The sequence below is a fragment of the Jaculus jaculus genome, chromosome 20 (assembly GCF_020740685.1).
Source record: "Jaculus jaculus isolate mJacJac1 chromosome 20, mJacJac1.mat.Y.cur, whole genome shotgun sequence".
Classification (NCBI taxonomy): domain Eukaryota; kingdom Metazoa; phylum Chordata; class Mammalia; order Rodentia; family Dipodidae; genus Jaculus; species Jaculus jaculus.
In genome coordinates this window covers 15,256,593-15,271,310 of record NC_059121.1, presented here as the reverse complement: position 1 = coordinate 15,271,310, position 14,718 = coordinate 15,256,593, and the positions used below count along the sequence as shown (strand labels likewise).

General features: G+C 39.6%; 1 protein-coding gene across 2 annotated transcripts in view; it reads left to right on the top strand.

Moving 5' to 3' along the window:
- The window catches only part of Ipo11 (importin 11), a 189,834-nt gene that overhangs the window by 59,974 nt on the left and 115,142 nt on the right, over positions 1-14,718 (top strand). For both annotated transcript variants that reach the window (XM_045138953.1, XM_004672951.2), the window contains exons 11-16: positions 164-316; positions 3,092-3,135; positions 6,191-6,281; positions 9,477-9,524; positions 11,780-11,885; positions 14,205-14,331. In XM_045138953.1, the coding sequence (XP_044994888.1) occupies positions 164-316; positions 3,092-3,135; positions 6,191-6,281; positions 9,477-9,524; positions 11,780-11,885; positions 14,205-14,331 (569 nt within the window). The remainder of the gene's footprint in view (positions 1-163; positions 317-3,091; positions 3,136-6,190; positions 6,282-9,476; positions 9,525-11,779; positions 11,886-14,204; positions 14,332-14,718) is intronic.

Genomic DNA, 14,718 nt, shown 5'->3' with positions numbered 1-14,718 from the left:
GGAAGTTGAGTGGCAAGAAAGTAAGTTCATAATAATCTTGAAAAGGTTTATACCCAAGTACATCTTTTCCCTTGAAAGTATATATTTTTTTTATTTTCTTACATAATGTAACTTCAGTAAGATGTTTAGCTATACCATTAACTGGGAATTTTTCTTTTTCTAGATAGCAGTCCTGAAACCCTTGAAGCCCATAAGATTAAGATGGCATTCTTCACATACCCCACGTTGACAGAGATCTGTAGGAGATTAGTGTCTCATTATTTTTTATTAACGGAGGAAGAACTGACAATGTGGGAAGAAGATCCAGAGGGCTTTAGTAAGAATTAACTTTCCACTTTTAGCACGTCTGCCTTCCTCTCCCCTACACAGCTGTATGAGTGATGGTGACACCAATACTGCATTTTAACTGAGCACATTCTGTCCGGGAATCTTAGTAATTTGAAAATGAACTTAGCCTTTCCTACCCATGAGAATAAACTGAGAAGCAGGAAATGAATGACTTTCAAATGTGTTGTAAGGTTTTGTCTAGAAAGAGGGAGACCTTTTAAATTTTGTATGTTTTTAGTTTAAATAAAATATAAAAATTAAATTTATTGCCTGTTTCCATTTTGATTTATGTCTTATAATCATTCTGTATTTTTTTTTTTTTATTTATAGTGTCTTTGTTTTAGTTAGTTTGTTTTTGAGACAGGGTCTCATTCCAGCCTAGGCTGACATGAAACTGACTTTATATCCCAGGGTGGCCTTGATGGTATACGATCCTCCTACCTCAACCACCTGAGTAGTTGGGTTAAAGCCAGGAGCCACTACCTGGCTTAGTTTTTGTCTTAGGAAGAAATTTGAATATTAGTTTTTATTAGGCGTATGTGTGTGTGTTTAAAGTACATTTTTCCTTTAGGAAAAGCAGGAGTTCTTTACATTTGTTTGAATTTAGGAAGAAGAATTGTATTAATCTGTCAAGACTTTTGCTGTAGAAAAGAAAGAAATCAGTTGTTCAAATGATTGTATGTGAATCCTGTGGCTTCCATGGGACATCAACTCAATTTCAGCCTCTTACTGCTTTGGCCAGATGTCTATATGTAGTCACATGGTTTCTAAATGTTTTAAGATTGCCTTAAGCTTTTTGGATTATTATCTTGTTTTTTTTTTTCTGGTTTTCTTTTAACATTTTATTGATTTATTTGAGACAGAGAGGGAGGGAGAGAGAAAAAAAAGTGAGTATGGATGTGCCAGATACATGTGCCACATTTTGCATTTGTACTTGACATGGGTGTAGGGAAATCAGACCTGGCAGGTCAGGGCTTGCAAGCAAACACTTTTTATTTTTAAACCTTTTGTAAAGGGATTATTTAAATTTATTTAGAAAATAGAATATTCCATGTACTACACAGTACACTTCCCTCCCCCTACTAGAATCTTATGTTTCAGTTTACTCTTTTTCCTTCCTTCCTTTCTTTTTTTTTCTTTTTGAGGTAGGGTGTCACCACTCTAGCCCAGGCTGACCTGAAATTCACTGTGTAGTCTCAGGGTGTCCTCAAACTCATGGTGATCCTCCTACCTCTGCCTCCCAGGTGCTGGAATTAAAAGCATGTGCCATTATTCCTGGCTTTCAATTTACTTTCTTTTTTTTTTTTAATATGTTTTATTTATGTATTTATTTATTTGAGAAAGAGAGAGAGAATGGGCACTTCAGGGCCTCTAGACACTGCAAATGAACTCCAGATGCTTGTGCCCCTTGTGCATCTGACTTATGTGGGTCCTGGAGAGTTGAACCAGGATCCTTTGGCTTTGTAGGTAAGTGCCTGAGCCGCTAAGCCATTCCTCCAGCCCCAGTTTACTTTCTTAATGCAATATAAATAAGGGACATGGAACATTCAATCCTTATTTTTTGAAAGTCCTAATATATTTTATTGTAAATACAAATAAACAGGACAGTGATAGAAGGTGTGGCTCATTTTTAAATTTGGAAACATCTCTGTACTGATTTTCAGTTGTAATATTGTATCATGTAGAAGTGTATATACTCTAGAAATAGCAGGTATTTTGAACTTTCTTTTTTTTTATTGACAAGTTCCATAATTATAGACAATAAATAAACCATGATAATTCCCTCTTCTCCCCCACTTTCACCTTACAAATCCGTTCTCCATCATATCCCCTCTTCCTCTCAGTTAGACTCTTATATTTTGATGTCATCATCTTTCCTTGTATTATGAAGGTCCTCTGTAGGTAGTTCCAGGCGTTGTGAGATCATGGACATCCAGGCCATTTTGTGTCTGGAAGACTGCATTGTAAGCAATCCTATCCTTTCTTTGGCTCTTACATTCTTTCAGCCACCTCTTCTGCAATGATCCTTGAGCTTTGGAGGGTGTTCAGTGCTGAACACTCCTGCCACTTCTTAGCACTATGGTGCCTTTTGAGTCATCCCATAGGTCACCACTATCTAAAAAGAGAAGCTTCTCTAACATAAAAGATAGCATTAATATGTGGGTATGAACATTAAGAGAAGTGCTTACTGGGTAGTTTGGTGAGCATAGTATATGCATTTAGCCAGATACACCCCTAAGGCTCATGACTTTCCCTGTCTTAATTTTTCATTATCAGGCCTTTCCATGGAGCAGGCCTCCAGTCCAACTAGTGCACAGTTTGTTTCCCCCATAACAGACATGCCACTATCACAGCTGTTGGCTCATTTGGCCTGGCTGGCCAAACTTAAAGCTTGCAGTGTCCACTGTTGTTGATCTCCACTGATGCCGCCCTCTCCATAGGGCTGTGTGTTCCAGCTCAGCGTCGCTCCTGCTTGATTTCTCAGTGACCTTGCAATCCAAGCATGCAGAGTCTTCAGCAGTAGAGCTTCCTTTCATAAACTTGCCATAATAGGATCAATTCCTAGGGATTTAGTAATACTTGATAGATGATTGTGAGGTACCCCAATGTGATCTGTAGCAATAGTGAAGATATCCATGTTCCCCAGACCATTAACAGAAGTATTAGAGTGAAGTTATTCAACTCTTCGTATCCTGAAATGAGATTTTGGAAGAGTGGTTCTTGTATTATTCGAGCTCACTTCTGGTCATATTTTTTATTGCAGCAGTGGAAGAAACAGGAGGTGACTCTTGGAAGTACAGCTTGCGGGTAAGTATGAATTTAAATGAAAAATTGTGGGAAAGCTTAGGGGAAAGTTACACTCCAACTGAGTATTGAAGATTCTAAATTTGATGTTGGACAGATAGGAATCTATGTATTTATGAAAACAAAGCAAAACTATTATATTTCGGAGGTTAAATTATGAATTTTAATCTGATTTTTCTTTTTTAATTTGGGAGTATGCAAACAGATATTTTCCTTACTTGTTAATTGTTTGAGAAATAATTGTCCTATAAATGTGAATCTTTTTGGAAATAAAAGCTTTTCTTTTTGGCCAGAATTATGTATTTTTCTCAACACTAATTTTTTTCTTTGTTAAAAGATAGCTACATTTAATAACTTACTTCTTTTAACACCTAGTATAATTTTCAGAGATTAACCCATTGCTTTCTTTTCAGGATGCTTTTTAAGGTAGGGTCTCATGCTGACCTGGAATTTACTATGTAATCTCAAGGTGGCCTTGAACTCACAGATATCCTCCTACTTCTGCCTCCCAAGTGCTGGGATTAAAGGCGTGTACCACCACACCTGGCCAGGATGCTTTTAAAACACACTTTTTTTTTTTTGAGGTAGGGTCTCATTCTAGGCCAGGATGACCTGGAATTCACTATGGAGTCTCAGGGTGGCCTCGAACTCACAGCGATCCTCTCACCTCTGCTTCCCGGATTAAAGGCGTCACCACGCCCGGCTAAAACACACTTATTGATAGGGAGAAAGTTTCGCTTTTAGAAGGTTTTATAAAATGTGGCCATTGAGCTTTTCTTTTTGCTCATACCTGTTTTTACATAACTGTAGATTAGAATTTATAAGCTTATAGTTGTATACTTGTGAGATGACTCATGCTTTAAAGTAAAAAATTCATGCTGGGCTTGGTGATGCAAGCCTTTAACCCCAGCACTCAGGATGCAGAAGTAGGAGGATCACCTTAATAGCCAATCTGGGCTAGAGTGAAACTCAACCTTAGGAAAGAAAAATTCACTACTTAATCTAATAGGATAATAAAGTAGAAGACTGGAGTAATAGCATGAACCCTTTTTGCTACCCTTGTTTGTCAGTTAGTAATGTGTGTCTTTTAAAAAAATTTCAAAGATTTATTTATTGATTGATTGATTGTGTGTGTGAGAGAGAGAGAGAGAGAGAGAGAGAAAGAAGCAGATAGAGAGAGGGAGGGAGAGGGTGGGCACACCAGGGTCTATAGCCACTGCACATGAACTCCAGACCATGTTCACCTGGCTTGTTTGGGTACTGGGGAATTGACCCTGGCTCTTTAGGCTTCACAGGCAAGTGCCTTAATGGCTAAGCCATCTGTCCACCCCCATAGTCTAGTTAGTTTTGAGGCAAATGTCTGAGCTGTTGTACCATCTCACTTGTATCAATACCATTAAACATAAAGCAAAGTTATTTAAGTAATTATAATTTCTTTACATTAGTAACCACTTAATGACTTAATAACACACACACATGTATGTATATATACACATACATACATATACATACATATGTATTTTTTGGGGTGGGTGGGTAGGTTCTCACTCTAGCCCAGGCTGATTTGTAATTCACTATGTAGTCTCAGGATGGCCTTGAACTCATAGCAGTCCTCCTACCTCTGCCTGGTACTGAGATTAAAGGCATGTGCCACCATGTTTTGGCATGACCTGATTTTTTTTTTTTTTTTACATGTGTGTGGTATGTGCACACGTGGTAGCCAGAGGTCAATGTCAGGTGCCTTCCTCAGTCTCTCCACCTTATTTTGTGAGGCAGTGCCTTCACTTGGTGGAGCTCACTGACTGAACTAGACCTCCTAGCCAGCCAGCCCTAGGAGACCCCCCCTCCATGTATATCTTCATAATACTGGGATTCGAGGCATGTGACCCACACCAGGCTTTCACAGGGTGTTGCTAATCTGAACTCAGGCCCTCTTGCTTACATGGCAAGTGTTTTACTGATTGATCCATGTCCCCAGCTTAGTGACTAACTACTTTAAAGAATCAAAATAGTTTTTTTATGTAGATAACTGATTTTTGTTAATGTTATAGTTTGCTAAATGCTGCTTTTCATGGTGAATTGAATTTATCAACTGCAGTTGTTTATCATATCATTTCTAAGAATATATATTATTAAGTCAGTGGACTCATATGGATTTTAATGAGTGTGGCTACAGAATGAATTGAAAAAAAATACAGAGGGCTGGTGAGATGGCTTAGCGGTCAAGGTGCATGCCTGTGAAGCCTAAGGACCCTGGTTCGATTCTCCAGGTCCCATGTAAGCCAATTGTATATGGTGAAGCATGCATCTGGCATTCATTTGCAGTGGTTAGAGCCCTGGTGTGCCTATTTTCACTGTCTCTCCCTCTCTCTGTCTCTAGAAAGTAAGTAAAAATGAAAATAAAGTCTTAAAAAAAAAAAGAGTGAGAATCTTTAAAAAAAATAGAGAATGAGAGAGCCTGAGAGAGAATAGGAAAATGAGGGAGTGAGTTGGCATGTCTGTTCCAGGACTTCTTGCTGTTGCAGACAAACTCCCATCCCATGCCCACTTTGTACATTGGGCTTTATCTGGCTACTTGGGAATGGAACCCAGGTTGGCAGGCTTTGTAGGCAGCACCTTCAACCAATGAACCTTCTCTCTGCCACCCAGACTACTTTTTAAAGCACATTTAATTCATTTTTGAATTTACACTGCCAAATGATTGAAATCATGAAATAAATTTGGTATTTGTTAGGAATTAAATTATAACAATCTTTTTTATGTTGTATTGTTATAAAACGTAGTTAATTTCATATTGTACTGCTAGGGATTGAACCCAGGTCTCATGTGCCTTTCTTTGTGGTCCTTTACCACTAAGCGACATCCTTAAGCCCCTATAGCCTTAACTTAAAAAAAGAAAAAACGAAAAAAAAAAAAAAGGAGTAAGGGAAAAAGAATCAACAGTTGAAAATATTTTCAGTTGTAAGATTTGTAGAATAAGTGTTCTTTGTTTTATTCTAATCATTAGTGTATGCCATTGTTTTTATTAGAAATTTGTCCTTTTCCCCCCCACCTCCAGCCTTGCACTGAAGTACTATTTATAGATATATTCCATGAATATAATCAGACTCTTACTCCTGTACTTCTAGAAATGATGCAAACACTTCAAGGTAAGGTATATTTCATGACAGTCGTCTTGTTCGTTGAATTAATGTGCAGCTGAGATAGCCTGAGTGCCATTGTGTGCAGTGTGCTGCCTCCTGGGGTGGACACTGAGTGTGCAGCATTTGAACCCTGCACTGACTTACAGCTTGGAATATGGGCATTCCCAGTATTAGTTGCAAAATGGCAGTCATGTCACTTGGGGGCACAGTCTCTGTAGAGCATGTTGTAAAGCAGGTGAAGTTTAAGATTATCTGTTGTGTGGTGGTGGGATGGATAAAGGTGATGGAGTCATACTCAGGTGGTGGAGGAAGGGTAGCTACTTGATCATTGCACTCGTACATATTTAAGTATCAACGAACATTGATTTCTGTTTTATAACTTTTCTGCTAGACTAAGTTTCAGGACACATTCATCATGCCTGTTTTATTCATTCTTCATTCCTAGTGCTGGGTGAGCTCAGCTACTGTGTGCTCATTGATTGACTTGAGCACCTTACTGAATATGCTGGGATAGGGAGATGAGCCAAAGTGCTCCTGAACTTTGAGACTTAACTTGTTACTTAATGTATAATGGTTGGAGACAGAGGTTCTCTTTGGACTGTATATATAAAGAGCCTTGGAGAGAGAAAAGAGATTCAAAGACAGGACTTAAATGGCTTCACTTATGATGACAGGCAGAGGTGAAAAAGCCCTGAGTAAAGCCAGGTAAGAAGTATCTGAAGTCTGAAGAGGAGTGCGGGTGAACCCAGGAACAGGTCGTCCTGAGTATGAATGCTTAGCATGCGGAGGCAGTGGATAGTACGTGTGCCCAGTTGTGCCAACGAGAGGAAAGGCAACAAGAACCAGGGACTTGTAGGGAAAGAAGGAAGGTGCTAGTGTAGCTAGTAGTGAAAGTTAGTTCACGTTGTAGGCTTCTGCTCTCCCTAAAGCCTCATAGAGTATGTTTGCGTATATTACATGGCAAGGGGGAAGAATATGCTGTAAGATTTATCTGTCAGTTTATACAGGTAATTAAACAGTTTTAAAGGACAAAATGCTTACTTTCATGACATTCATTTACAATGTACAGTTGTTAATTTCTTCATGCATAATTGCAGATGTTTAAATTTGATGTGTGTACTACTTGTGCTATTTGGTTTTTGTTCATTATTTCTCTGTTCTCCTAAATAGTCTATCCTCGGTTTACTTTTTTAGCCCCTGTAGGAAAAGATAGACTAGATTACATTCTGATTGGCTGCTGACTACTGTTAAGGCTATCAGTGACTTCCAGGTTGAGGTTTGTTTGTTTGTTTGTTTGTTTGTTTATTTGGCTTTTTGAGGTAGGGTTTCACTCTGGCCCAGGCTGACCTGGAATCCACTGTGTAGTCACAAGGTGGCCTTGAACTCATGGTGATCCTCCTACCTCTGCCTCCTAAGTGCTGGAATTAAAGATGTGCACCACCATGCCTGCAAGGTTATTTCTACCTCTGGAATAATTTTTCTTACTTTGGACTGTACTTAGTTGATCAGAACGTTGAACTTAAGAATTCATATTTAGCAGCAACAGAGTGCTTTGAAAAGCTTGCTAGAAAGTTTTCAAAAAATGCACTTAAATAATTATGTTTTCTATGTGACTTCACAGTAAGAACCTTTGAACCTTGAGTGAATGAATGTTATGACAATCTATTAGATAAAAGAGTCACAATAAAGTGAAAAGTACAAAAAGAAAATGACAGCTACTATGAAATGTGAACACTTCAGAATAAAATGTTAGCAGTCTGTACTTCATTCATGAAGGAGAGCATCACAGTTCACAGAAAAGTACAATCTCTCTGTGGTTTAAAATTTATAAAATGATGGGCTGGAGAGATCACTTAGTGGTAAAGGCGCATATCTGTGAAGACTAAGGACCCCCAAGGACCCAGGTTCGAATCTCCAGGACCCATGTAAGCCAGATGCACATAGTGGTGAATATGTCTGATGTTCATTTGCAGTGGCTAGAGACCCTAGTGTACCCATTTTCTCTCTGTCCTCCTCCCTCTCTGTCTGTCTCTAAAAAATAAATAAAAATAAGATCTTGAAAAAAAATAGCTGAGGCTACAGGAGATACACATTCACATTCAAACCACCACAGCTGTTTTCTTTAAAAAATAAAATAAAATTCATAAAATGACACATAAGTTCAGAATACAATTAAATAGAGAAATATATTTACAAATAAGTTTGTGGAATATGAAAATGTCGATCTTCTAGGAACTGGGACTAGAATGGCAGTTCTGGAGGTTGGCTATAATAATGAGTGGGAGGTCTAGAAAGGCGGCTTAGCAGTTACGGCGCTTGCCTGTGAAGCCCAAGGACCCATGTCCTGTTGTCAAAATCACACAAAAGTGAGGCAATTGCAAGGTTGTACATACCCACTAGGTGGCTCATGCATCTGGTGTTTTGTTGCAGTGGCCATGGCTCTGTCGCACCAGTCCTTTCCCTCTCCTCCCTTTCTCTCTCTCTCTTGCTCTCTCTCGGTCGGTCTGTCTGTCTGTCTCTCTCTCTCTCTCTTACTTCCTCTTAAAAAAAGTAGTCGCAGGGCTGGAAGGGTGCCTTAGTGGTTAAGGCACTTGCCTACAAAGACAAAGGACCCAGATAAGCCAGATGCACAAGGTGGTGCATGCATCTAGAGTTCGTTTGCAGTGGCCAGAGACCCTGGACCACCCATTCTATCTCTACTTTCTCCTGTCAAATAAACAAACAAACAAACATTCAAAAAACAGTGAGTCGGGAAGAAGAGGAAAGTTCATCTGTGTGTACTAAGTTACACTTAGATAGGAATCAGATGTGCTGGTATGCTTTGGTACAGTTTAATAATTATATTTAACAATACTGTATTATGTATTTCAGATGGTTAGAAGATGGGATTTGAATGTTTTTACCACAGACATGAAAAATATTAGAAGAGATAATGTTGAATATAATTTAAACATTACACAGTATATATGTGTGTGTGTGTCAAAATATTACACAAACATGTTTCATCTTAATTTTAGTGAAAATTAATAGAATTTAAAATCTAGAATACAGTTTTAATTATTATTATAACTTTTATTTTTGGTATGTATGTGGTGCTGCTGGGGACCGAATCCAAAGCCTTACACATGCTAGTCAAGTATTATGTCTTGAGCTACCTTCTCAACCCTGTTTTATTTACTAATGCTTATTTTATTGTTTTAGGGCCCACCGATGTAGAAGATATGAATGCAGTGTTAATCAAAGATGCTGGTATGTTAAAAATCAATGATTTAGAAACATCTTGATTCTGTAGATGAACAGTCTGCTTTATGGTGGGCTTTTTGCTAAGAGAATTAGGATGTAAGAACAACTAGGATATAAAGACTGTGGTGGAAGGTAACTAAATGTGCAGATAAAATTGTAATGTTGCAGGGATGATCAGGCACTAAATTCAAGGCAATATTTTCCTTATCAAGTATCAGCACACACGTGGATAAGCAGGAGTGAAGGACAACATAACTGAAGGAGAGGGTGAGACACAAGGGTTCCAGGAGGACTGGGTGGTGTGTCAGACGACATAACTGAAGGAGAGGGTGTGATACGAGGGTTCCAGGACACAACTGAAGGAGAGGGTGTGGTACGAGGGTTCCAGGAGGACTGGGGTGTGTCAGATGACATAACCGAAGGAGAGGGTGTGATATGCGGGTTCCAGGAGGACTGGGGTGTGTCAGACAACATAACCGAAGGAGAGGGTGTGGTACGAGGGTTCCAGGAGGACTGGGGTGTGTCAGACAACATAACTGAAGGAGAGGGTGTGGTACGAGGGTTCCAGGAGGACTGGGGTGTGTCAGACAACATAACTGAAGGAGAGGGTGTGGTACGAGGGTTCCAGGACTGGGGTGTGTCAGACTACATAACCAAAGGAGAGGGTGTGGTACGAGGGTTCCAGGAGGACTGGGCGGTGTGTCTGAAGACTAAAGAAGAATAAAAATAAGGTTGAATTTGAAATGTGAGTACTTTGTTTTAACTGAGCCATAGAAGAAATCTAAGGACTTGTAATTTAGGATGAGGTTGGTAAAAGATAGAGGCTGAGATCAGTTCATAAGACACTGTTTTAAAATAAGCACTAGATACTTTTTATAAGATTTATTTTTATTTTGTTTTTTTCAGATAGAGTCTCGCACTAGCCCAGACAGAAATGGAATTCATTTTGTTGTCTCAGGGTGGCCTTGAACTCAAGATGATCCTCCTACCTAGGCCTCCCAAGTGCTGGGATTAAACTCGTGTGCCACCACATTTGGCCTGTATGTTTGTTTGTTTATTTTTTTGAGGTAGGGTATTGCTCTATCCCTTGCTGACCTGGAATTTACTGTGTACTCTCAGTCTGGCCTCAAATCCACAGAAATCCTCCTACCTCTGCCTCCTGAGTGCTGGGATTAAAGGCATGTGTAGCCATGCCCGGAAACATTTTTAAATTTTTATTTAGTTATACAGAGAGGGAGAGATGTAAGAACAGCCACTGTAAATGAACCCCAGATGCATGTGCCACCGTCTCATGTGTGTCCTGGGGAATCGTACCTAAGTCTTCAGGCTTTGTAGGCAAGTGCCTTAACCGCTAAGCCATCTCTTCAGCCTCTGGAAATGTTTTTGACTCAGAATGGATTTAGTTTTTCTGTCTCAAAGTACTGAAGAGAATTTGGGGAAACATGGAACAAAACAACTTAAAGCATGTGGAGGCATGTCTCTAAAATGTTACTGTTAGTAATCTGTCTGGTTAACATGTTTCTATTTTCCTTAGTGTATTACATGTTTCAGAATAAATTTAGATTCTTTTTTTTCCTCACTTATTTTTTATTTAATTTTTATTAATATAATTTTTCCATGATTATAAAAAAATCCCATGGTAATTCCTCCCTCCCCCCCGCACTTTCCCTTTTACATTCCATTCTCCATCATATTACCTCCCCATCTCAATCATTGTACTTACATATATACAATACCAACCTATTAAGTACCCTCCTCTCTTCCTTTTTCTTCCCTTTATATCTCCTTTTTAACTTACTGGCGTCTGCTGCTAAGTATTTTTCTTCTCACATGGAAGCCCAATCATCTGTAGCTAGGATCCACATATGAGGGAGAACATGTGGTGCATGGCTTTCTGGGCCTGGGTTACCTCACTTAGTATAATCCTTTCCAGATCCATCCATTTTTCTGCAAATTTCGTAACTTCATTTTTCTTTACCGCTGAGTAGAACTCCATTGTATAAATGTGCCACATCTTCATTATCAACTCATCAGTTGAGGGTCATCTAGGCTGGTTCCATTTCCCAGCTATTATAAATTGAGCAGCAATAAACATGATTAAGCACATACTTCTAAGGAAATGAGATGAGTTCTTAGGAAATATGCCTAGGAGTGCTATAGCTGGGTTATGTGGTAGATCAGTCTTTAAAATTTAAGATTCTTAATGCCAGGCCAAATACCTAAAATCTTTTAATTTTCTTTCTTGAATTTTTCCTTTTCAGTGTATAATGCTGTGGGATTAGCTGCCTTTGAGCTGTTTGACAGTGTTGATTTTGATCAGTGGTTTAAAAACCAACTTCTTCCTGAGTTACAAGTCACTCATAATAGGCAAGTATAAAATTTTGTGTTTTAGTGTACACTTACTTTACTTCATTGGCTTTCTAATAAATGCAGAACAGTTTTGTTTAAAAACCTTACCTTGTGTAACAGGTAATTTTTATCATAGAAAAGTATAAGATTTATGAATTTAGTAACTGAAAATACAAGCAAATGAAGTGGCTTTTGTGTCACCTTGCTTTAAATGTGAATCATGACGTCGAGGAAGTATGTTATGTGAGACAGCTTGTAGGAGAAAAGAAATAGACCCTCATGCTCAGGTGTCTGTTCCTGGAAGGAGCTGTACACAACAGAACGAGAGCTGCCAGTGCCTAGGCCCGAAAGAATACACAGCCTAACCAGAGCAGCAAACGGGAGAGGTGTCGGCTAGGGGAACGCAAAGCCACAGCGGAACCTAGCAGTGTCGTTCATGGGCTACTGGCTTTGGAGGCATAAAAGATGCAAGATTCGGAGGGTCATGGAGTATTTCTCCAGGGTTTCAGAGAACCTGTGAGGCCAAGCAGTGTGTGACAGGGACAGAGGCCTTGCAAGGAGGCCCTCAAAGGACATGACATTAAGCTACAAAGGTGTTGAATTGGAGACCCAAAGAGGTTAGAGATGCCAGGACCATAGGGTATCTGCTGAAGACAGTTGTAGACTCAGTGTTGAACTGCGCTGAGAGGTACAGCTGGAGAGGCAGAGTCACCCGTGCTCTTTGGATCCTGGATGATCCCATCACAAGCCCACATGGCACATAAGATTCGAAGTTTGTCCTGCTGGGTTTCAGTTGTGCTTTGATCAGCTCTTCCTTGCTATGCCTTTATCCTCCTCTGTTGAGTTGGGAATGTTCAGTTTGTGCCAATCCTTGTAGGAAGTATGTAACTTGAGTTGGTTTGAGTTACATGTGTTTTGAATGTTTGGTCCCCAGCTGATGGCAGTTTGGGTGTTTATAGCCTTGCTAGAGGAGGTGTGTTATGGGGTGCAGTGGGCTTAGGGGTGTTGTAGCAGCTCAGTTTGGCTCGCTTTCCTGCTGCTGTTTTCCACCTGATGTTGGCAAGGTAGTGATTAAACAGCTTCTCTCTGCTCTGCTATATTTTTTGTTGTTGTCGTAGTTTTTCGAGGTAGGGTCTCACTGTAGCTCAGGCTGACCTGGAATGGCAGTCCTCTGCCTCCTGAGTGCTGGGATTAACGGTGTGTGCCACCATGCCGGGCTATGCTCTGTTATCTTTTTCCTACAATCATTAAGCTTCCCCTGGAGTCTATAAGTCAAAATAAAAAAGACTTTCTTCCCATGAGCTGCTTGTTTTTTTCTTAAAAAAAAAAAAGTATTATTTGAGAGAGAGGGGGGGGAGGGAAGAGGGGAGCAGGAAAGACCTGGAAACTTACTATTTAGCTCAGGCTGTCCTCCTATCTCAGCCTTTTCTGTGATAATAGGAATGAGCCACTACGCCTTGCTTTGTAATTCAGTTTTCATTTTATTATTTTATTTTATTATAGTACAAAAGAGGCAGATAGAGAATGGACATGCCAGGGCTTCCAGCCACCACAAATAAATTCTAGATGCATGCACCACCTTGTGAGTCTGGCTTACATGGGTCATGGGGAATTGAACCTGGGTCCTTAGGCTTTGCAGGCAAGTTCCTTAACCACTAAGTCATTTATTTCTCCTGCCTTGTAACTCAGTTTTTAATGTTGTGAGTGCTTACAGTGAAGAATTTGCCTCTGTACCTAAAAAGAGATTGCACTTAGACTTTTTTTTTTTCCTTCTGAGGTAGGGTCTTACTCTAGCACAGGCTAAACTGGAATTCATGATATAGTCTCAGGCTGGTGTCAAACTCAAGTCCATTCTCCTACCTCAGCTTCCCAAGTGCTGGGATCTAATGTGAGCACTACCATGCCTGGCCTTGCATTTGTACTTAACAGTGTTGAAACTGTTAAACACTATGAGAACTTATGAAGTTGAGTATTGGAGACAAGGGTTAGGGTATAACTTACAGGTGATATGTTTAGCTGTCTATTTGAGAAGGGGTTGAATTCAGGTTGCCTGAAGTCACTGCCTCAGCTTGCCAAGTACTGAGATTTCAAGTTGTTTCTATTCTATTCTTTAATTCAAAAGAAGCAGGGTTATTATTATAGGTACTGAAATGTTTTAATTTCCTTAGATCAGGACTTTATTGCTAGTGTTTTGTATTGTGGCACAAATAGAAGTTGCATTAGGTAATGCAGGTTGTATTTATTACATGTTTTATGTTTAAATGGTAAAGTTTTTAAGTGACGCGGACCTCTTAAAATACTAATGAATATTTAATTTCTCAAAATTCTCCTGTCTAGGTATAAGCCATTGCGACGCAGGGTGATTTGGCTCATTGGTCAGTGGATTTCTGTGAAATTCAAGTCTGACTTAAGACCTATGCTCTATGAGGCAATCTGTAACCTGCTCCAGGACCAGGATTTAGTGGTATGTCAGCATCCCAAGACCTCAGAACTTCCTCTAACGTGTTTAATATTTTTCTTTTTAAAAAAAATTTATTTATTTGAGGCCAGAGAGATGGCTTAGCAGTTAAGGCATTTGCTTGCAAAGCCAAAGGAGCCTGGTTTGATTCTCTAGGACCCACGTAAGCCAGATGCACAAGGGCACATGCATCTGGAGTTTGTCTGCAGTGGCTGGATGCCTTGGCATGCCCATTCTCTCCCTTCCTCCCTCTTTCTCTTAAATAAATAAATAAAATGTTTAAAAATTTTTATTTATTTATTTGAGAGAAAAAGAAGGAACCATATATATGGAAAGAGAGAGAGAGAGAATGGGCACGCCAGGGCCTCTAGCCACCGCATGCACCACCTTGTA